Here is a 24,112-nt window from a genome sequence, read left to right as displayed (position 1 = left end):
GTTCCTTCTCCTGACCCCAAGAGAAAACTGCATTGATCCAGATTAAGCAACCAACCCCCAAAGAGAACTATTTTTTCATAATACTTTATTTTATGAAATACAATATACAGAGAAAATAAATTAAGGCTTGGGTAGTGTTGTGAATGAGATTTGAACAGCTTGGTAGAAAGGAAAGACTTTATAGCCACAGACTGACCACAGGGATTTATTTTCACATTTTTCAAGGGGATACATTGCTTCACGGCAAACAACATGGAACGAGAAATAATTGGGCTTCATAACTGTACAATTTATTCCATCCAGTTTGCCTCACACGTTCAACTTGTGAAGCATAGGTATGATGACTGAGAGGGAGATACCTACTGATTGAAAATAAAAAAAAAAAAATTGCTGTGGTGGGAAGTTTATAGTGAAGTCCTGCGTGGTTTCCATATCGATGGTGTTGGATGGAAGAAGAATTGGATGGAAGAAGAGGCAAATTTCAAGTGCATTCTGGTCTTCGAAGTCTAAACTTGTTCTGGCAAGGAGAGAAGGGAGAGTTACATTCCATGACATCTCTTCTCCTCTAGAAGCAAAACTTACAAACCTACATGCTTAGTTCAAATAAAATGCTTAGCTTTAGCTCTCAGAGAGTTTTTTATTTGTGATAATGTGGAAGATTCACATACTAGCTGGGGATATTTCTCTCCAATTATGATATAACCATTAGAAAAGTTGTTTTCAATAACTATTTCATTTAGTTTCTGGAGCTATGTGTAGTTCATATAGGTATTTAAAGTTCTATCCCTTCTCTTTCCTGTTAATCTACAAATTTCTTGAAAGAACAGGTGTTAGAGTCTTAAAAAGAATTGGAAAATATTCATAGGATACTTTCATCTGAAGAGGTGGGTTTTACTCATGAAAGCTCACGACCTCATAAATGTTTTTAGTTTCTAAGGTGCAACAGGACTGCTTGTTATTTGTGAAGTTTCAGACTAACATGGCTACTCCTCTTCGTAGATATAGTCAGTGTCAAGTAGCTGTTTTTAAAGATGAACCTCTTATAGGTCACAGGGAATATACAGGCCACTACTTAAGCCTCAGCACTTCCATGGTGACTGGTAAATTAGATATTTAATCATTTCACAGATTGGGGAACTGAAGCTGGAAGTATGGGACTTGCCTATGGTCTTACCACATGCTAGTTGTAGAAATGAGACAGGAGCCAGGGAATTCAGACTCCTTTCTCTTGCCACTGAGCAACACTCCCTCCCTTAATTTATATAGCAGGAGACTGGTAGTCATCACTTAGGAACCCCTATCCATTATTGGTGGTTGCATGCAAATGGAAGCCACTAAGCAAAGACCCCAAGGAAGAGAAGGCAAATCAGAGGCACGTACCGTATTACATTTTGTGAAATCCATTTAAATAGACATGATGTGTTTTACAAATGCTGTGGAATAATAAACATTTCATAGAGAGTTAGTGGGCTGAGGGGTGTTATTTTAAAGGTATTTCACAGATTAAACACTTTCGAGGAACTCAAGGCTCTAATTCTCTTTCACTTATAAGATAAAATGTAGTTCTGATCAGACTGAGCCACTGACATTGTAAAACAGCTATTTTAGTCTTCAGTGTTGTGCCAAGTCAAACTCCACTCCCACTGCACCATGCCATAGCTGAATGAGTGCCCAGTCAAGAGTTGTCTCTAAGTATTGGCTTTGGGTTAACTGTTCTTAGTCAGAAATCTTCCAAGGTAGGTACATTAAAGATTCTGGACCAAGTTTAGTCTTGGAACAACAGAAGCAATGTACACAGTGGCTGAGTTTTAGCCCTCTATTTTCATATCTTGATTTCTTGCTGAGGATCTTGAGTGCAACCATGTGACAATCACTTCTAACGAGCTGTCTTTTGGTGTAACCCTTTTCGTTGTAGTCTCATCTAAATGATATATCTAGAAGACTCATTGGCTCACTCACTGGCAATTGGCCTAAAGTATTGCTCCATTCACAACAATCAGTTATGAAACTTTCTGTAATAGGCACCACATGTACAATGGAAGAACATGCTGAGGTTATTGACTAACACCTACCCTCATAGTTGATGCAGCCATTAGAGTCTTCTTGTCCTTTCAGCAATTCTTCAACTTCTTCCTCTTTCATTTTCTCCCCTAAAGCACAGACAGAATTGGATTTATTTCCACATTCCAAAACTTTCAGAAATCATGTTAAGTTAGCATCTGTGTGTAACACTGATGGACTCAAATTGTCTGCAGAAAGGAATGAACCTGTGACTTTAGGGGCTACAGCCCCCTGCTCTCACAGCATTTCCCAAAGTGTGGTCTATGGTCCAGTACTGGCCCTTGGAAAAAAATACTCACCCTTAGACGATATACAAATTATCGTGATGTACTATTATTATTGTGAATAAATAATAAACAGTGAAAATTTATTCATTTTTCATTTTTTTAATATACGTTTATATTTTTGGGCCACAAAAAAAAAGTAGTGAAAAAAACCGGGTCCCAACTATACAAAGTTTGGGAAACCCTGCTCTATCACATAAGCTGAAGGCCAGCTTGCTTTCAGCCCCTGCTGTAGAGCAGAGACTTTAGTCTCCCTAGTAGGTGGTCTCAGTGCCTCTGGAGTTATATATGCCAGCCTCTTTGCTCTTGCTTGCTTATCATGAATTCCTTCTAGCTTTGAAAAAAACAAAAGTTTCTTTTGGTTATGGTTTACTTTTCCTTGTAAGGTCTTCCAAAAAGAATGTACACACTGTTCAACATAATGTGAAAGCCTTGGAACAAATCTTCTGCTAATGGCCAAATAACTTCAGGCTCTGAAATCTACGTGGTTGTTCTTTTTTATTTTTTGTTGGAAAACACCCTCTTTCTCAAAAAACAAACAAACTCCCCTCCCAAAAAACATGGAGTATTCACAGTGCCATGCATGAAAAGCTGAGATAAGAGGGCTTCCTCCCTTGAAATAATAACTCCAGCTCTGTTGAATGAATTTTGTCGACCCTCTTCCCCCTCTTTTGCAGTGCTATGGCTAGGAACTGTGGCTGTAAATGAGAATGCTCCATTTTGCAATGCTGGGGTTGTGAGAATATGATTTTTCAACTTTGCTTATTTCAACCTCGTGATGTCAAAAAAAATTTGTAAAAAAAAATATGCAGTGTAGGCACCACCTTACACTGAACCTAGAAACAGTAAAAGTATTTTTGCCTTAGATTCTAACTTGGGTTGTTCATCTTCTGTCTTTTTATGCTACCAGTTAGAGTACTTGCTAAGCTAGTTTTGTAGTTCTTTGCATGGCTCAGCACTGATTGTAACACCTCTTCCCTTTCCATCTTGTGCCCATAAACAATGCTAGCTTTTTGGAGTCCTTCACTAAAATGAAAATATCTTACCCAGTGTAGCCAGTACGTGACGAAGTTCAGCACCCATGACTGTGCCATTGCCCTCCTTGTCAAAGACACGAAGACCTTCAACAAAGTCTTCAAAGGTGCCCTGGTCCTTGTTGTTGGCAGCTGCCTGCATCATGGGCAGGAATTCTTCAAATGTAATTTTCTTGGCATTCATCTCTGCAAAGGAAGTTTTTAGTTCTAACACTACCAAAGATAAAGACATGTACAATTCTCCTGAATTTTTAAGTATAAAAGGTCCTTTCATCTCAAGCATCCCTCCTTCTCATAATTCACTCTGTCTGCTCTAATCCTGTTTTTTCCCCATGCCTTTAATGACCTACTGCCCTATAGACTCTGTCGGTCACTATCATGGAGGTTAAAGTTACAGTCTGGTGTTTGCTGAAACCACTTCTCTGCCCTTCTTTTCACTTCTTTAAAACTATTGCTCATTTGGAATGGAAGGTTTCTAGCCTGGGGGGAGTTCTGGCCTGCGCACAAAGAATGTTCTTGGGAGCAAGGCTGCCAGGTAGTTCGGTGGAGGTTCTGAGCAGGGCTGCAACTCATAGGGCAGCTGTAACTTGCCTGGGAGCCAAGAGTTATTCCAGATGCCTCCCCAGTCCCCAGAGCACCCCAAGTCTGGAAGGGCGCAAAGGTGGCTTAAAGCTACTTTAGGTCCTCACGCTGCCTAGGCCTGGGAGTTCTATTCCGACTGCCTTAGGGGCACAGCACAGAATAGCCTCATTTTCTGAATATGCACACATGGCCACAGCACCACTCATGTTTGCAAAACAGATTGGTGCTTTCAGTTGGGTTGATGGGGTTGGTCATCTCAATGTATAGCACACTGACCTTGGGCTGCAAATATAAAAATTATTTATATAGTCAGGGGCCAAATAGGAATTAAAATCGATAGAGGAGAAGGCAGTAACTGTAACAATTTTCAAATGATGCAGCCCTAACCATTTAGGCTTCAGTCTTGCAAACTGCTCTACTCTGGCATATTCTCTTTTCCTACAGTGGGGTGTAGTTGTCAGCACAGAGTTTAATGCAAGATTGGGGTCTCAGGAAATTCCACAAGTTAAGGATGTTCCTTCAAGATGAGTTTCCCCTTTTCCTCACTTTGAAAATCCTGTGTGCATATTATAGTATAAAATGAAAACTGGCATTAAATACAAGACTCAATCATTATTACATTTGCAATGAGTCCAAATTTGTGTATGTGGAGTAAGCTTAACCTTCGTATGACAATATGCCTACTCACTTTGTATTTAATGTAAGAGGACCCAGTTCTGCAAAGACACCAGCATATGTCGAACTTTATAATTAGGACTAGTCCTGTTAATTTCAAGTTACTCACATATTTAAGTCTCTTCAGGATCAGAGACAAGATTTGTTTTCTTTTTCTCAGTCTGGAAGAGTTCAGTTTGTCTATATTACAGATTCTGTTGGTTTTGCTACCAGAACTTGTTAATTAAAATAAGTCTTATAAATGTGCACCTATAGAGCACATCTACTTACATTTATGCTCAATACATCAATTTAAATCAGCAAATTAAGCCGCATTTTTTAAGCAAAGGTACTAATCCTCAGTGAGGCAAACATCAAATTATTTTCAACTAAAGCATAGCTGCCTGAGAGGTCTGAGGTATACCCTTCACATCAAATGGCAAGACTTTCTCACAAATGAGGAGCTTTGGAACAGAGTGGGACCAGAACCACTGGACACTGAAATCAAGAGAAGAAAGTGGGGATGGCTAGGCCACACTCTCAGAAAACTATCATCCAGCCTAGTCCGTCAAGCTCTCCAATGGAACCCGCAAGGAACATGCAAAAGAGGAAGACCTCAGACAATGTGGAAAAGATCTCCTGAGACTGAAGGACAACTGCGGTACACCTGGAGTCAGCTAGAAGTTCTATCCCAACACAGAGTGAAGTGGTGGAGACTTGTAGATGACCTATGTGCCATCTGGAGTACAAGGGTTTAAATAAGTAAGTAGCACAATACAGGGATTTTTGTCCAAACTTTAAAACATGTGAGTGCAGATAAAACATGATGGATGGCTGTCGATCTGAGAATTCCGAGCATTTGAATGCAACGTTATGGAAACTGTTCTACACACTTCACTGTAAGTAACTATCTTTTAATGCTAGAGTAATTTAAAAGCACCCTGATCTACAGTGTGACCTAAGTGATATCTAAAGCCAGGCTGTTAATAAATGGAGGCAACCTTTCATATTCACTGTTGCCTTTATCTTTGTGAGGTGAACAACGCAAACAGAAATGTCTCATGAAAAAAATGTGCCTTTTCTCTGAGTGCTGGTTAATGTAAGACTCACCATTTCCATGTTAAACTCTTCAGGCCAGCTCCAGAGTTGATGTAAGTGACCACCTAAGTCAGCAGTTACGGTGGGGATCTAACCATGTGTCTGTGTGAGGGCCTCCACCTTGACTGACACACCAGGCTTTGAACTGGGGAACCACCAAAGCTAAAAGCATGAGCTGTTACAGCCTGAGGTAAAGCTATGTTACTGGAAGGGACAGGGTGGCGGTGGGGGACTGGGACACATTCTCACCAGTGGGTTAAACCTGCTATAACCTGGCACCCAAATGATCAAAAATGAATTCTCCTCCAAGCTTAAATAAGAACACTGACTCCAGGCTCCTTTCTAAATCTACTCCCCATCTTCCTCCTCAACAGATCGAGGAAAAATTCGGTTTTTTTTGGTGAAGAGATTTTCATATCCATCTACAAGAATGACAGCTACCACCCCCACCCACTGTGATCAGTGCCATTCTCTAACTGAACGGGGATGGCATTTTCTCATTATGTGCCTATGGACAGGAGGGTAGTTACCTTCATTGCTGGGGTTGCCTAGGATCTTCTTGATCTCAGCATTTGTAGGGTTCTGTCCCAGAGCACGGATGATGTCACCAACCTGGCTTAAAGTAATCTTGCTTTCACCTGTCCTGTCAAAGAGGAGGAAAGCTTCCTTGTAGTCTGCAGGGAGAAAATGAGAGGGTGAGATGAGATAGGCAGCTCAGTATTAGCTAGTCAGTATTGACCAAGACATGGGGCCAGATTCTCTGCGAATCTAATGCCACTGAAATCAATGGACTTAGGCTGCATAGACTTTGGCCGATGGTCTCAAGCAAAACTTCACATCCTATGACACTTTAGTATCACTGTTTTTAACCTAATAGACAATTGTAGCTTTGTAATTGATTGCAAGAGGTAACAAGTGCCAAGCAGTGCTCCCTCTAATTTTTTCCCATCCGTGGGTGGAATAAATTTCGTTATGTGCACCAAAGCATGTGCAGCTGTGTACCCCCTATAGAAACACATCCTATGGGCTCTGGGGGCTCTGCTCATCAGCTGGGCTGCACCTGAATCTCTCCCGGGCAGCCACCCAAGAGCTCAGCTTAGAGGGAACACTGATCCAAAGAAGATCAGCTTGCTCAAAATGTCTCCATTCAAGAACAAGTTTCTAAAGACAGCCCATTAGTAGAAGGTAAAAAGCTCCTGAATACTCTATTTGATTTTATTTCCCCAAGGAATGAAAATGGTGTGCAAAAGCTCCTTGCAGTACAAGAGCTCTGCCTGGCTTTGAAGCATGCAGGCTGTGGTTCAGCCATAGGGCTGTTAACGTGAAACTTGACCTGAATGAAATTTACCCTGGCCTTCTTTCACCAAGTGGTATTGCCATGTGTCTATCCACATCTGTCATTTCACATTCTATCACACCCATCCTGGGTGGGTCCTTCCCAACCATAGCAGATACCCATGGGATCTGTTTCTTTCTTTCTTAGGCAGTGCTTGTATAGTTCATCATGCCAGTACATTCTGATTGAATCAAATCTGTTCCAATATGGCAGTTATCCATTTATTTTCCAATTGCCAGTTGAGACATTGGAACACCGACACTTCTTCCATTAAAAATTAATGTGAAAAATCATGTTCACAGCATTCATGGTCTTCAACAGCTATGCCCTGTTTAATAATCTTTATTTTGTACTTAGTAGCATTGTTATAAAGAGGTTAGCAAAAGATCCACATCTTTGTGTTGTCAAGAACAGCATTGTCTATGCTATAGATCAACTGTAATTTAACAGCCAAAAATTTGACCAGCCTGTGTGTTAAGAGAAATGTGGACTAATTGTGCACTTTCATTCAGCTGCTTATTCATTTTGAAAATGCATTTCAGAGGAAGGCATTGATTTGTACAGAATATAGGTGGCTGTTCTTTCTGCCTGGGGACACACTTAGGTCAATATGCCAAACGATGTCTTCATTCATCTTTCTCAGGGACACATGAAGCTGTTGTATTTTGGTGCTGGCTCCACATACGGTCTGTCTAGGGGAGTCATTGCCACCCAGTAAAATTGCTGATGCAGCATGTGGTTCCACTACACTGTAATCTAACACGCCCGAAATTAATCCTCTTACTATCTGATGTATTGAGACTTCTGACTCGTTGCTGCTAACTAGCCTTCTCCCCTTACTTCCCTTTTACTGCAGGCTGTACAATTTGGAATTACACAAAACAGCATCTCGCTATCAATAGACTTTGCATTGGCTGTTTCCAAGAGTTGAAAGTCAATGGAACTTGAGCAGTTTATACCAGGTGATCTGGCCCTTCATCTTACATGTTAAAGATGTTTACCCAGAGCTAAGTTTAAAATATAACTATTTTTTTTTTTGCCATTCACAAGAACATACAGAGTGCTCCAAAGCTGAATTTTGTTCCTCTCTTGATTTCTTTTAAATTCTGAAAAAGGGTTTAGCATTCATTGATGCATCTTCCAGGTTCAGTGAATTATATTTTCTCACTGACACTTTTCTCCACCAGTGGTTCCCCATTGAATTCTATGCAGCCAATCCTGATTTATACTGATGTAAGCGGATCCAAAATCTGGCCCCAAACAGTGTTATGCTCAGCTGCTGATTTTGTAACATGCTTGAATAGTTGCAATGGGTAGGGTTAATGTATTCCAAGTGAGTTCTTGTTTCCCAAGTGGCCTTTAATTGCTTCAGTACTCCGCTCTATCATCACAGCTTTGCAACAGCTGGCTACTATGAAATAGCAGGATAGAGGCTGGAAAAGCTGCTGCTTTGTTATACACAAACATTCTAGTTAACTCAATTTTTCCATAACCCTTCCCAACCCCTTTGTGAAAGTTCCCTAGTTGGAATTAGGGATGAATCTAAATCAACCCACTAAATGATCTGGAGTGTTTGGAACCAGGGGACCTAGTTCTGCTCTCTCAGCGGTGTAACTCAGTTGAATTCAATAGTTACACTCTCAATTAACTCTGGTTTTGTCAAGAGCAGACTCAGACCCAGGAAGTTCAGACTGAGACTTGAGATTTAGCTCTGTCTTCAAGTGAAAACTCTGATGACTTTTCCCTTTCTGTCACTTTTGATTTCTAGGTCCTTTGTACCTCTCCTCAAAACAGGAGCTATTCAAGATCCATGATCAAATTTATTTTCTACTGGGTTTTTGGTGTTTGTAATCTACATTATATTATGCAACGTAACCAAAATGTGCCTTTTAAGATATTTAAAAACATTCCTGGAACAGATTTAGGCTCTTCAAAGGGGAGATTTGAGTCAGACCTGTTTAGGAAGACTGCAGGTTTAACTAAATAATCCTGTACTTTCCTAGCTATTCATATAGATGCAGGAATTTCAGCAGTAAACATAAGAAATAAATACATCCATAGTATGCACCAATGTGCATGAATAATTTGCTATTTCCATGCTTCATAAGTGTATTTACAGCAATATAGCTCTCTTCTGTCCTTTATCATCTTCCATCCAAGTGTGACAAGCAGGAATTTCACAGAGTTTTAAATCTTCAATGAATGTAAATAACAATCCAGTGTAACTGCAGGTAAGGTAATTTTTCAGCTTCTCTTTCCCCCTTCCCGATGTCAGCCTAGTTTCTTATGATTAAAAGCTACTTTGTAGCATCCATCTGACACACTTTGAAGATGATGCACCAAGTACAGGGGACAATATTAGAGGTCCTCATATGCTCATGTAACTGGCAGATTAGGCAGAATGTAAGTGACTTGGAAAAGTAGGGTCAGAATTTTAACTGGTATAGGTCAGCATGACTCCTGTGCCATCAATGGTGCTATATTGAATTATACCGCCCTAAGATCTGGCCTCTTTTCTTTCTTAGGGTTAAACTTTCTAGCCATGTCTTTTATCAGAACGCATGTGCAGAGATATTATTGGCTATCTAGTGACTTACCATCCTGCTGCTCCTGGGAGAACTCGATCTGTTGGAAAGAAATCAATCACAAAAAATAGCTTTAAAAAGGTGGGGGAGGGACCTGTTGGATTTTAAAGCATCCAACTACCTCCACGAGTCATCTTTAAAAGGGGCACAAGAAAAAAAGGAGCTTGTGTGTCCAATTCTCAGGAATAGCTCAGATACCAACAGGGCTAGTGATGGAGAAAGTTCTGGTTAGACTAGGGAACATCTAGTATTTGGTGGTCCATTACTCCAGTACTATGACAGTTAAATTCCTGTTCCACTTACCAGCAACCTCGTCAGCACTGAAGGACTGCAGTTGAGAGGGAAAAAAGAGAGAGAAAAGAGAACTAGTACTGTTGAAAATGCATTGACAGAAGATAAAACATAGCACAAGGTAACTGAGAGATCTAGCATCCCTGGCTTGCAGAATATAACTAGGCCTCGACAAGTCATATTATCAAGCGTCTGCTTTTTCTTTTTTTCCCAAAGTATCATACGACTTTTTAAAGAATCTGTTGAAATGTATGTCTAGGACAAGACTAGGGCTGCAGCTTACGCAATGAATCAAGTGTCTCTTAACACAGAAGTTGTTAATGTATTTCCAGGCCATTTATCATTTTACTACAGACAAACGGTATTAAGATCATTTGAATTATCATTGCTTAACCAGCAGCTCAACATTAGAACAATAAATAAATGTATACATTAAATTGTCCTTGTTTTCAAATTAGTTGTTTATCAGTGCTTTGTCCCTAAAGTAACAATTTATTATATTGGTCCTGTGCAAAAAAAAACAAAAAAAACCCCATAGATAACTGCAATAGTATCTGTTCAGTTTAAAGTTAAAGGAAATACAGTGGTATCTCTAAGAGACGAGACTAATTGGATAGCCTACCAGAATCCATTAAGTTTCACTGCTTCCTCCCAACCCCTAGACCAAAATAAAATCTTTTAGCAGTGCCTACTTGCTTGGCTTCCTACCTCAAATAACAATGATTTTTTTGCCCTTCTTTGCCCTTTAGGACTAACCCAAACTAGAAGCTAGATAAAATTATTGACTTGCTATGAAGAATAATCTTTCCTTTGAACCCACCATGATGGAGATGGTTGGAAAAGAAGAGGAGCAGATGGGCTGGAAGAATTGGCTGAGAGCTTCTTGAGTCCCTGAGAGAGTGGTCCTTCATCCCTCACTTTTCTTCTTCTTATTTATGTGAAGGCAGTGACCTCAGAGCCAGCTCCGGTGTCAGAATGAAGCAGCCACTCCCCTCGTAGAGTTCTTTAGCTTTCTTAGGGCAACGGGATAGATCCATTACTTGACAGACATTTTAGTGGGGCTATTTTTAGGTGGCCAGAAAGGGACAGGGAGTAACAAGATTCAGAGTGGTTTGAATCTTGTCAGCACTTTCTAGAACCGCAAAGTAAAGAAAGAATATTCCTCGTTGACCTACTTGGGGTTTCCTTTTCTGAAGTGCTCCTATTTGTTTCATAGGCTATAAAGTCAGCCGTTAAGAGGGAGGAGCTCTCTGTTTGTCCATCTAGCAACTTTTACATTTTTCATGTACAGGTTCTGGATTACCACCTGCCCCAGGAAGCTGAATGAATAGCTGATCCATCCTTTCTTCCCTATAAGGTGTGACTTGGTCTGCTGAGCCCAGTATCTCGATGAACATTTTTAATGGAAGAACTATCAAACTGATGGGAGACTCTCTTTTGCTGAGGTTGTAACTGAAGTGAATAGTTTGCATGACAATAGTAATCCATTTTTAAGAAGCTAAAGATTTCTCAGATTTGTGCTCCTATATAGGCCTGTATGCTACTTTAGAGTTCTCAACCTTTTTCTCTTGGAGGCTCTCCCAGTACGCCATGGCCCACCTGTGCGCCAATCACTGGTTTTCTGAGTATAGAAGCCAGGGACAGTGTTAGGGGATAGCAAATGGGCAAATTGTATGGGGCCCTTATGAAGCTAAATGGCTCGTGCTCTGGCTTCAGGCCTAGGTGGCAGGGCTCAGGGCCTCAGGTTTCAAGCCCAAGTAATGGGGTTTCAGCTTCTGTCCTGGGCATCTAATGCTGGCCCTGTTTGGAAGACCCCCAGAAATGTGCTCACGGGCCAGGGACCCTGATTAAGAATTGCTGCTCTATCTAACTTCTTCTTTACACATAGCAGAGTGAAGCCGTAGCAGGGCGTGATGGACATATAGAGTATGTTGCCTCAATCCATTAATGTGAAAGGAATGAGCACAATGGATGGTTCACTTTTCTCTGGCTCATTGGTATATTTTGGGCATGAGACAAACATTAAGGCCGCGTCTGCACTAGCAATGTTTTTTGGAAAATCAGGCTCTTTTCTGAAAGAACACTTGGAGTGTCCACACACAAAATGTGCTCTTTCGATCTGAAATTGAAAGAATGCGTTTCTTCTTCTGGAAGCCCTCTTCCGCTCCCAGATCAGGAAAAGCTTCCCCTTTTGAAAGCTACTTTTGAAATAAAGCACGTGTAGATGCTCCAAGGGCCCTTTTTATGAAAGAGCAGTCCTCCTGGCGCTGGATTTTTTGACCCCTGGCACATTCTTTCAAAAGAGCAGGGGCTGTGTAGACGCTCTATCGAAAGACCAGACTGATCTTTCAATCTGCTTTTTTGTGTGTGGATGTGCTCTTTCAAAAGAAGATCTTCCAGAAGATCATCTTTTGAAAGATTGCTGTAGTGTAGATACGACCTAAGGGGCTGTGTGACCCTAAACCTCTAAAATATTTCAAAACTAGATGAAGGTGGACATTAGGCCAAAGGATCCACTAATGTCTTCATTTTCTGAATACAACGGATGCTTGGGAGTGGGAGGAAAGAAAAGAAGAGGGGGAAAAGCCAACCAGGTGAGTTCCCACTTGCCCATAGGACCAGTAACTGGTTGGAGCCCCCAGCATTGAGTGGAAGCAGAAATCCCTCCATCTGTCCAAGGGGAGCCCCAGAAAGCAAGCAGTATAGTTCCCTTATGGGGACAGGGTCTGCAGCTGACGGGAGTGAGGGAACTTCAGGAAGGTTTTGATGTACTGCAGGGAGCATTAATACAGCTTTCCCAGTGATCGGATGGGGGTCTGTATCAGATTTTGGAAACTGGTAGAGAGCCTACTAGTGGTGTGGGAGGGGTGAGCCCCCATCTCATGTTCCAGGGTGGAGAGGACCTTATGGCAGGATAGCCATTGGAGCAGTCCGAAGTGTGTGTTGGTAAGAATTGGTATGTGGTTCAGGCCTAGTCACCCTCAAGATTGCCTCTGGGTACCAGAGGAAAGACTCCTCCAGACTCAATGTATGAGCATCTTAAAAAAGACCCAGAAAAAATCTGGCTCTGAATCTCTCCCTTCATCTCACGAGAGGGCCCGTGGGTAAATTATTGGAGAAATGGGGCCTGATGAGCTCAGTTAAAATCCTGACTCTCCCTCTAATCACTCCATTCCTCTGAGGAAGTAGGTTTTACCCATGCAAACTTATGCCCTAGTAAATTTGTTAGCCTCTAAAGTGCCACAGGGCTGCTTGCTATTTCTAGCCTGGGAACTATCCAGCTGAGCAGATTCATGGAGCTTTCTCTGCCTCTGTTTCTCCATCTGTAAACTGTGGTAAAAGGTATTAGCCTTTTTTCACCACAGAACTAATTAATTACATTAGTGATCAGGATTGTGTCTAAAGTTTCCTGAACATGAGAAGTGTTACACACCTCTTCAGTTATTATGAATTATTATGGTAAATCATTTATTTTATATAAATGATGGTGGTGGAGGGGATATAGACAGTGTTTGGATTGTGGGGAACACAACTTTATGATCCTCCCACAGCCAATCAGCTCTGTGAAGCTCAATTTTGGCAGGGTGGGTTGCCCTTGTACACTGGGATGATACTCTGGTTTAGCACAGTCCAGTTTTCTGATGTCGTCGGATTCTCCAGCTGTTGTAAACTCTGGTGGGTCTGTGAGGTGAAGCTACACAGAGGCACACCGACTAGGGCTGTGGCACAAGAAGTGAGAAAGCTGTGAGCAGAGCTTGGCTGTAGATTCTGATTGGTTAATGTGGATGAGGGTTTCAGAGATGATGGGACGGAAAATGTTCCACTGAAAAGTTTTTTTACCATAGAAAACACAGAGTGTTTTTTTCTGTGAAAATATTAATGAAAATGTTATTCCAGTTTCTGACCTCATCTATGGCTGGCTTACAAACTTCATCCAAAAATATTTTTAATGGAAACTAAACTATTTTGGACATACAGTTTTGTGTGTACTTTATTTTCAATGCATTCTGCTTCTAAAAGTGGGGAGATGTGGAGAGTGGATGGATGTGCATGTAACCATTAATTCTGCCATCAGATCAGTGGAGGCATAAAGCTGGCACCTTACAGAATTGACTACTGGTTGAAACTCCCTTGTCCAGCACTCTCATCCTGGAACAGGACTTGATAGACAGTCCATTTTTATAGTTCAAAATGCTGTGTGTATGGCAGTGGCCTACAGGATGTCTTAGGGGAAGTCCTAAAGCCCTCAGAATAGTAGTTGTTCAATATCATATACCAGAGGAAATTTTCAGAGCACCTCAGCTGGTAATCTGCTAATGCCCGGCAGCATAATAACAGATCACCAGTGAAGTTTTGATGCTCACTAGTATAACTGGAAATGCTATCCTCTCTACTGCACCTAATTGTTTGATACACAGGGGGTTGCACACCTTCCTGAAGTAACAGGAGCCTCCCTAAAGAGCAGGGATCTGATTCTTCTTACACTTTCCCTGATATCAAACTGATATAACACTGTTGACTTCAATGGCATCCTCACTGAAATCAAGGGATAGAAGAATTAAGCCCTATGGATTTACTCACCTGTCTTTTATTTGGGGAATAAGCATTGGGGCAGACCTTGTCAACTCTGGCCCTTCCCTTGACTGAGACTCCCTATTTATACCTTCCTCTGAAACGCCCCTAGTCATGCAGCTGACAAAGTGGGTCTTTGCCCATGAAAGCTTATGCTTCAAATGATCTGTTAGGCCATTAGGTGCCACAGTACTTCTTGTTGTTTTTCAGGAGCAGATCAATGCCCGAGAAACAAAGGTTCTGGTTTTATAATAAGTCCCTAGTAGTACAATAAAAGAAGGAAATAAAAATTAATGCATCTGATTATATCATTGGGATTGCCTCGATAAACACAAAAGGTCAGACACATCCTTAAATTTAATGGACGAGTACAGATGAATTTTTTTTAAAGTCTTTGAATGCAAAGGCAGAAGTATATTACAATAACGATACAGCTACGACAGCACTGCATATTATAATACTTGGCAGTTATGGAACAACTTTTTGATGAAGCTAACTGATTAATTCATTTGCAGTCCAAAAGTGTCTGCAAGTGAAATGTGGTACAGCTGCAGTGTTCATGGTATCGTTTTACAGATTCCATTAGCTTTCCAGAGGGAAGTCACATTCATTTGGGCTAATTGTAAAAGTGTCCCTTTTCTAATTGCATTTGGCACTGCATGAAAATCTAGAGGATGTGAGTAGGAAATTCAGTGCTGTTGATATGTCTCAAACAGATTAGTTGTTTTAATATGCCTCCCAGTGGTCATGTTAGTATATTAACACTACTTGAGTTACTTCTGCTTGATATTAAAGTACTGTGTGACGTGAGCAGGTTGGGAATTCATTGACAAAAGTTTTTGTGTCAGAAAATGTTGACATGTTGCAAATAAAATTTAGAAAGGTTCATTTTTGACATATTTCTTGACTTGTAAAAATGTTGAAAACATAGCTGAAATAATTTGCTCTGACATTTTCAAAATGAAAAATTACAACTTTATTGTTCAAAATTTCTTTCTGATTCTAATATTTTTTGAAAAGTCCAATTTGATGCAAAAGTCTTTTCTCCAAGATTTTCTGTTGGTGAAAACTTTTGGGATTTTTGTTTTTTGCTTCTATTTGGGATGGGAAAATCTTTAAAAATTTGTCTTCTTAATGTGACTAGAAACATTCTCCACACAGCTGTTCTCTATAATAAGATGGAGAGTTGAAAGTTGCTATTTGGTAATTAGTGTAAGATCCAAATACAACATTAGGGATGTTAAGGGAAACTTTTTCTAACTGTGGCTATTTCATATCTCCTTGCAGATATTTAGCCTATCAGTAATACAGAAATAAGTAAGTTAATTGACGGAAGGTTACTTATGTGAGCTCTTCTCATTCTTTGAGCTGCTATTGATTGATGACAAAGGCTGTGTGTATACTACATTCCCATTTCAAAACTGGAATGCAAATGAGGCATGGATTTACATATCTTGTGCCTCATTTGCACATTCCCAAGCAGTCTTGCTTCTGACAGAGACTGCTTTCGAAACAAAAACAGCCATGTAGACAGGAGTCCTTTGAAAACAAACCCCATTTTCGAAAGAACTCTTCTTCCTATTTTGTTTCAGGAAGAAGGGTTCTTTCGAAAATGGTTTGTTTTTGAAGCAACCCTGTCTACATGTCTGTTTTTGTTTTGAAAGCAGTCTTTTTTGGAAACAAGGTCACGTGAGAATATGCAAATGGGGCACTAGATATGTAAATCTGTGTCTCATTTGCATAGCCAATCTCACTTATTTGCATTCCTCTTTCGAAGGGGGAACATAGTGTAGATGCAGCCAAAGGGTATTACTATAATATTCCAGAGAGTGCAGTTATTTGAAACTATTGCTTTTATTTATTTATTTGTTTGCTTTAATGGCTATTATCAGACAAAAAGGGCCGTTTTGGTTTGGACAATTTAGCCTTTTGTGTAATTTGCCTTAATTTCCATTATTCCTGACAAAAAAGAAAAAAAAATTGGCAATTGCCTTCTGAACTTCACAGTTGATACTAATCTCTTGTTTTAAACACCACTGAAGTATGCAAATTGTGCATCATGGCCCAAGATATTTTCAAACTGCTTTTCAGATTAGCAAATACGGGAATGAGAGATTTGCTACAAGCAAAGCCAGGTTTCGCTTATGAGAGATTCCTTGCACAAAGGAAATTATGAAAAATCTGGGGTCAACTCCCCTCCCCCCGAAGAGCATTATCAGCTAAACTTTTGTTTTGCAAAACTAAGTACTCTTCAAAACCATCATCAGCAGTGACCAGTGTTCCTGCTGATTTTTTCCACCCATGGGTGGAATAAATTTTATGTGCACCAAAGTCTGTGCAGATATGTATCACCAATAGAAATGCATGCTGCCCACTGTAGGTAGCTGGGGGTGCTCTGCTAATTGGGTAGGTGCCACTTGAATCTCTCCTAGCTGCCCACCTGAATGGTGATCTTACAGGGGACCCTGGCAGTGACCTTTGTTTTTCACATGACATGATTTCAGAATGTATTTAATTTTGATGTCTAGATCATACTCTGCATTAGTACAAACCAGACTTAAAGCTGTCATAGAGAATTTTAAGTGGGTGTAAAGCAGTTATAACCTGCTGTTTCGGCATGGGAAAGTGCACGGCTGAATCATTCCTATCTGCCAGTGGTTCCTATATTCTGCAGCATCCCCTTGCTAAGACTTATATCAGGCGACTCCCCACAGCCAGCACAGGAGTGGTTTAGTCACCCTTTGAACATCCTCCACCCCAGGAAACAGCACTAGGCAATTGTAGCCTGATCTAGTACACAACTGAGTCAATGGCAGTTTTTTTATAGACTTCCATGAACATTGGATCTGGCCTTAGCTGAGGACCTGGGTAAAGGGTCCAGAATCTACCAGGTGCAAAGGAAATCCTGAGCCATTATTAATATCCCAATTCCTTAATCTGAATCACCAGAGGCAGTGATTCTGCAACATACTATCACTCACTGTATTGCATTTGCGATCTCATTAACCACTCAATAGCTGGTGTACCAAAGTTTTCTTGCCTAGATGCTTTCTGTCAATGCATTTAGCAGTTTACCTCTCTTGTTACACCCCTGGCAATGTCCGTTCAGAGACGACCTGCTTGAGTAGTGAATGCAACAAGAATTAAAGAAAATGTGGGAAGCATTTTATACCATTTTAAGAGTCACGTATAAAAAAAAAGCCTACAGTTCACATCCATGCAATGGGGGTTCTCATGCATCATGCATCACCAATTGCCTAAGATGCCATTTATAAAGATGCAGATGATCAGTTTAATAATTTTTCACCAGGCTGGGGTGATAATGTCATGGGTGGGGGCCCATGTTTCCAAAACTGGTGTATATAGGGCTACAAGTAGCCACAGAGCCTGATTTTTTCCGTTCAGACATTGGAGACCTCAAGACTCCCCTGTAGTCTTGAACTTTATACAGGATATGATACAAGCAGAGAAGAGCAGCATTTTACCCTGGCTTTGCACAAATTTAAATGATTACAAGGCCATGGTCTCAGCATTTGGATATGCAAATATCAAAGTTAGGAACTATGCTCATTTGCTGGAACACTGGGAGGGGAATTTATCATTATAATTAAGTCAGAACACTAAGGCTATGTCTACATTAGCGAAAGTTAAGTCGATCGCAGATATGCAGTTCTAGCTACAGCAATTGCATAGCTAGAATCTACGTATCTGCAGTTGAGTTACCTGGCTGTCCTCACTGAAGAAAGTGAAGGGAGAGTTTCTCCCTTTGACCTCCCCTACTCCTCTTATCTCATGGATCAATCTTCTGGGGTAGTGTAGACATAGCCTAAGGCTGGTGAAGATGAGGATGCACAAATAGCATTCCCCTCCCCCCCGCCCCGGCCTGCAAAGAGGAGCAAAATGTGTGTTGGATTGGAAAGGGTGGCTGTCAGAATTTTTCACTTCCTTGAGGACTAGCTACAATATGTACACGCTTTTTTTCTTTTTTTTTGCAGTGCAATAATGTACAAAAGAGAAGTTTGATTTTATCCAGCACCTGTTGCAATTTAGATAGTACAAGATGCTTTTCAAGTAACTTATTCAGTATCAGTACTGCAATGCGTGTAATACCACGTCAAAGAGCATGCACATAAGCAAACGTAAAACAAGTTGAACCTGTCTAGTTTGGCACTCTCTGGTTCAGCAACATCCATGGTCTGGCATGATTTTAGTTAGTCCCATGTCTGCTTGTCAAGGGCATGGCCAAGTTTGATCCACTAGATAAGAGGAGGTTTACAGGTACCAAACAGTGTTCTGTGCTGTTATTTAGCTACAATTTACCCATAAATGTCTTCTAAGAACTCAGTAAGCAGTGGAAGTGTAGGTAATGCTGCTAGACAAAACTGACCTCTTGTCGGCTGGCAAATTCTCGGGTTTGGCACTGGTCAGATCCCAAGGATGCCAGACTTGGGAGGTTCAACCTGTATTATGCTGCACATCTTAAACTATGATTCAAGCCTTTGTTTTTATTGGAATGGTTAGGAAAGAAAGTATCCAAATGTAACTGAAGCCTCCTCTTCCTATTTACGAGCCCATAAATGACACAAATATCTGGCTGGTTGTATTTGTTTTGATGCATAAATTCGCCTCTTGAAAGAGAGAGCAAGAGAACACTAAACTATCTCTACTAACTCAGGCCCAGAGCCACATAAATGTTTAGGTTCCTAACTTCTATTGCAGTAATTGAATATTGAATATCTGTCATCACATTCGTGACTGCAATGTTACTGGTATTCTTGTTGAATGGACAACACTTGGCACTCCTTTCCTTAATCATTACCCAGTTCCTTTTGTGTATACAACTGTAAATCTCATATACATATAACACTCTACATCTCTTCCTTTGCTAAAACACTCATGTTTGCCGCATCAGCCTGCACACCTGCTAATAAAATCATAAGTGCAATAGTAACAAAATAACTAGAATAAAAACCAATCACAGAAAGGCTTCAGGAAACTGGACTTCTGATTATTTGTTATTCTCTGCATGGGGACAAATAAGGACTCATAGGCCGCGTCTACACGTGCACACTACTTCGAAGTAGCGGCGCCAACTTCGAAATAGCGCCTGTCACGGCTACACGTGTTGGGCGCTATTTCGAAGTTGAAATCGACGTTAGGCGGTGAGACGTCGAAGTCGCTAACCCCATGAGGGGATGGGAATAGCACCCTACTTCGAAGTTGAATGTCGAAGTAGGGCACGTGTAGCCGATCCGCGTCCCGCAACATCGAAATAGCGGGGTCCGCCATGGTGGCCATCAGCTGAGGGGTTGAGAGACGCTCTCTCTCCAGCCCCTGCGGGGCTCTATGGTCACCGTGTGCAGCAGCCCTTAGCCCAGGGCTTCTGGCTGCTGCTGTGGCAGCTGGGGATCCATGCTGCATGCACAGGGTCTGCAACCAGTTGTCGGCTCTGTGGATCTTGTGTTGTTTAGTGCAACTGTGTCTGGGAGGGGCCCTTTAAGGGAGCAGCTTGCTGTTGAGTCCACCCTGTGACCCTGTCTGCAGCTGTTCCTGGAACTCTAATTTCGATGTGTGCTACTTTGGTGTGTAGACGTTCCCTCGCAGCGCCTATTTTGATGTGGTGCTGCCCAGCGTCGAAGTTGAACGTCGACGTTGCCAGCCCTGGAGGACGTGTAGATGTTATTCATCGAAATATCTTATTTCGATGTCGCTACATCGAAATAAGCTATTTCGATGTAGTGTGCACGTGTAGATGTAGCCATACATCTGAGCTGGAGCAAAGTATGAGAATGGGCCAGAGTTCAAAGAATAGATTGATGATTATTCCTATCTACAACCAGCATTAGTGCTAATCTAGTTTTTAGACGACAGGTGGTGCTAGAAAGCAGTAAATTTGACAATAGCCCAGAAAGCTCAGACAAGCGGCAACATATTTGCCTTTAACTGAGTTATAGTAAGATGAAAATAATGCTGAGGTTAAGGAATGGGGTGAAATGTGTATCAAGGTTTTCAAAAGGGATTTTGGGGTACATTAATTTTTAGGTCTCCTGTTTGGAACATTTTAAAGGGGCTTGTGTTTTGTAAGATGGGTGGTCTGCACGTTCTGAAAGCCAGGCCACTTTAAGAGGTCTCAGATAAGGTGCCTAAAAGTCAGGACTGAGATGTTGAAAATCTCACTCCAAGTCATTTTAAAATAGTACTTACTGTTCTGATGCATTTTAAAGCAATAAATACCTGCCACCTTCTGTTTCCAAGGTGCATCTTCTGATTTGGGACTTAGTTTTACAATAAAGTAGGAGCTCTTGTTAAGAGTCTGGGCAAACATTTGTAATCACAGAAGTATTCTTTTGGCTCAGCAGCTTGAATGACCAGGGTGCCACACTTCTCCTGACATTTCCCCTGTTAAACTAGAAGGAGGCAGTATGTTCTTGTGATTAAGATGCTAGGCTGACTCAAAAGGTTTATTTTTAATTCCTGTCTCTGCCACAGCCTTCTTGTCACTCCAGACAAGACAAGCTCCCTGTGCCTCAGTTATGCAGGAATATTTCTGTGGATGTTGAGAAGTTAAATACACTAACGACTGGGAAGTACATTGGTGATAAGAGTATTATGTACTTAGATGGAAGGGAAGAAAAAAAAGGAAAACAATTGTAGGAGTGGAGTCTAATGGTCAGAACACAGAACTGGGGCATAGAAAGGCATTAGATCCATTCCTATTTCTGTCACATATTCATTCTGTGGCTTTACAAGAGTCACCAAACATCTTTGACTCAATTTCCCCATTTGTAAAATGGGAATAATAATACCTTCCTCCTTCAGACATACTGCCTTTGTAGTCTTTTTATTTTAAAAAGGTGAAGGATCTCTTTTTTTAATCAAGGAGTAAAGATAGAATTCTTTTATTCTAACATAGAGCTGTGCTGGGTTCAAGTGAGCTGGATTTTGTTACCATTTCAGACAAAATCCCGAGCCATTGGTTTGTTACTAATAACTGTTTATCTTCAATGTTGATACACTGTTCTATGAGCAAGGAACAGGATCATGCAGAATGTATGCCTGACAGAACAGCTTCGGTAAGATAATACTGTCCATTTATGCAAAGATAGCTCAGCTGGGATCACCAGAGTTGAAAATTCTCTTTTCTCCTAATGAAGGGGACACACGCAGCCATCAAACCAACTTAAATAATTTAGTAGGAAATCCAGCCCATGACTGGATGTTTTGTAAAGTGAAAGGGTTAATCTAGCTTTAGAGACTATTGCCAGAGATGGTGGGGCTTCATACTTAACCTCAGTTATGATCATTTTGAGTATATAAAAAGGGCTTTCAGTGTGCGTTTTGTTGGTCAGCTCAGACTCAACATTGTGAGGCATATGGGAAGAATTGAGATTTATGTTATTTTATCTCTATGTAACTTCAGTTGGTGTTGTTTTAAGTGAAATATTAACGTAATACTTCAGGTCCTGACTGTGAAAGTTAAGGAAAACTTAAGTGATTTCAATAAACAGATCACAATATTGAAAGTGTCTGAATAGCATAGTGTCAGTGAAACACCAAGCTTTATATGTTGAGTTATCCTAAACAGAGTCCATTAAGAGGTCTTATGGTTAAAATGAGAAAGGTTCTCGGAATTGTTTCTGCCTCTCTACCCTTCAGTTCTCCATATTAGGCAGGACTTCTTATGTAGAGTTTCCCAAATTGGTAATCTAATCAGAAGCTTCCCAGGTAGGTGGAGAATGACTATTTATAATGTTGCTCAGACATATAGGTTGATGTAACTATCTCTTTCCTCATCTCCATCTCCCTTTTTCCAGTCACAGAATTCCTCCTTGCAGACAGTTCTCTTCCAAGCATCAAATAAAAAAATCAACAGCATTCAACATAACATGCAAAAGCCAAAGAAAACATGAATTCAGATTAATGTGCAACCTAAGAAAAACCCCTAAAACACTTTTCCTGCTTGTTAGTTTCACTTTGCAGCAACTAGCAAATTATGAACAAAAGCACAGAGATGAGAAGTATAGTCACTGAAACATTTTGCTTAAAGGTTTTCCACCTCATTATCTCATTTACTAGGGCATCCCTGTTTCTAGTCATAAAGCTAAAAGGAAATTGACAGGATTGCCATAGTTGTATTTTATGGAGGATAAGCAAAGAAGCTGTCAAATAAATGTGCCCAGAACTAAAGAGTCAACAGATGCTTCCAAAAATTTGAAAAGGAGTCCAGAGTGAAAGTTGTAAAGTAATTAGTCACTTAGAAGTGGAGAGAAGGAAGGAGAGGACGTTCTTGTTTCACCAATTCATTTTTTTAATGCATCTAATTTTTATGTGTATCTTTTTTTCCTTTAAAAATTCCTTGCATGATACTCCAATGAACAGAAAATGACTCAGGGCCAGGCTGACATTGATCAGATAAAAGCTATACTGGCCACTGGGTTTGGGTCACATTTTTTGACCTTGCCAGACTTTGCTTTTGCATTAAAAGGTGTGCCATGCCTTGGAGATTTCCAGCGATAAATAAAAAGCTCAGGGAAATCAGGAAATCCATTCAGGTTACTCATTCATTTCATTGCTGCCCAAAACCCAGAAACAAATACAAATATTTACAGCTGGTTTCAATCGTGATCTGGTCAATTTTCCAGCTTGTATATGTTTTGTGGGCTCTTTCAGTGACCACACAAGTTCACCCATTTACCTTAATGCTCTTGAGATCAATTGCTGGTTCTTTGGGTTTAGCTGGTTCTGGGGCAGGTGCTGGGGCAGGAGCTGGTGCTGGTGCTGGTGCTGGTGCTGATGCTGGTGCAGCTTTCTTAACATCCTTCTTTGGTGCCATTTTGTTTGTTTGTTTAAAAAGTAAAGGACCCCAAAAAACCCCTAAAAGTGATTCCTGGGTAAGGAGCAATGGTCAAGATGATCTACAGCCCAGAGCCTTGGAGGAGGATGCAATGTGTAAAACACTAAAAGGTCATATATATATTTCACTTAGTGCCTAATACAATCTTGACACATGCAGTTGGATTGGACAGTTTGCTAGTAAGGGGGAATGTCATTCTCACTCACACTATAAATGGAATATAAAGGGTCAGGGCTACGTCAGATCAGGGGACTGCAGTGGCCTTTTTATAAAAGCCTCCCCTGCATTTTTTTTCAATACATGAAAAGGAGAGAGAAATATGACAAAGCCAGTTCCAAATCTCTGGTTGATATTCAAATACCGATTGACTTGATCTCTTTCTTGGTAGAATTTCCGTTCTGCTGAAGTCATAAATCTCCCCTCCCCACTCCCCATGTGTCACTTGGAGAGGATTGTGTTTCTAGCTGGAATTTTTAATTTAAGGGTTGGGAAGATCACCAATTTCCATCCTCCTTGACCTCCTTCCTACAGCTCCCTTTACTCCTCCTCCGCTTCCTTCTTCTGCCAGAGAGTGCTGATCAAGCAAAGACTTGGGATGTTTAAAAATAAAGCAGACATATATGGACAACTCCTTATGCTTTCAGCCAGCCTGTCTCTCTCAGAGACACCAGCCCCTCAGAGCTCTCCTGCTGCTTTGCCCCTTCCTTCCTACCCTGAAAAGCTATGGTAAAATTGAGTCAAAAATTAAAAATCACTTTCTT

General features: G+C 40.8%; 1 protein-coding gene across 2 annotated transcripts; it reads right to left on the bottom strand.

Annotated features, from left to right (window-relative positions):
- Window positions 1-189: 189 nt before the first annotated feature.
- Window positions 190-23,446, bottom strand: MYL1 (myosin light chain 1). 2 transcript variants are annotated; one of them, XM_075000629.1, is made up of 7 exons: window positions 23,193-23,446; window positions 9,647-9,674; window positions 6,244-6,387; window positions 3,392-3,565; window positions 2,073-2,150; window positions 1,381-1,433; window positions 190-517 (listed from the first exon to the last, which is right to left on the bottom strand). In XM_075000629.1, exons 1-6 carry the CDS (start codon window positions 23,328-23,330, stop codon window positions 1,405-1,407), a joined length of 591 nt encoding a protein of 196 aa, XP_074856730.1. In that variant the 5' UTR covers window positions 23,331-23,446; the 3' UTR covers window positions 190-517; window positions 1,381-1,404. The 2 variants fall into 2 exon arrangements, with proteins under 2 accessions (XP_074856730.1, XP_074856731.1); XM_075000630.1 differs by lacking the exons at window positions 9,647-9,674; window positions 23,193-23,446 and adding exons at window positions 9,938-9,962; window positions 10,746-10,873.
- Between the last annotated feature and the right edge of the window lie 666 nt (window positions 23,447-24,112).

The sequence above is a fragment of the Carettochelys insculpta genome, chromosome 8, assembly GCF_033958435.1.
Source record: "Carettochelys insculpta isolate YL-2023 chromosome 8, ASM3395843v1, whole genome shotgun sequence".
NCBI lineage: Eukaryota > Metazoa > Chordata > Testudines > Carettochelyidae > Carettochelys > Carettochelys insculpta.
This window is presented reverse-complemented; position numbering and strand designations above follow the sequence as displayed.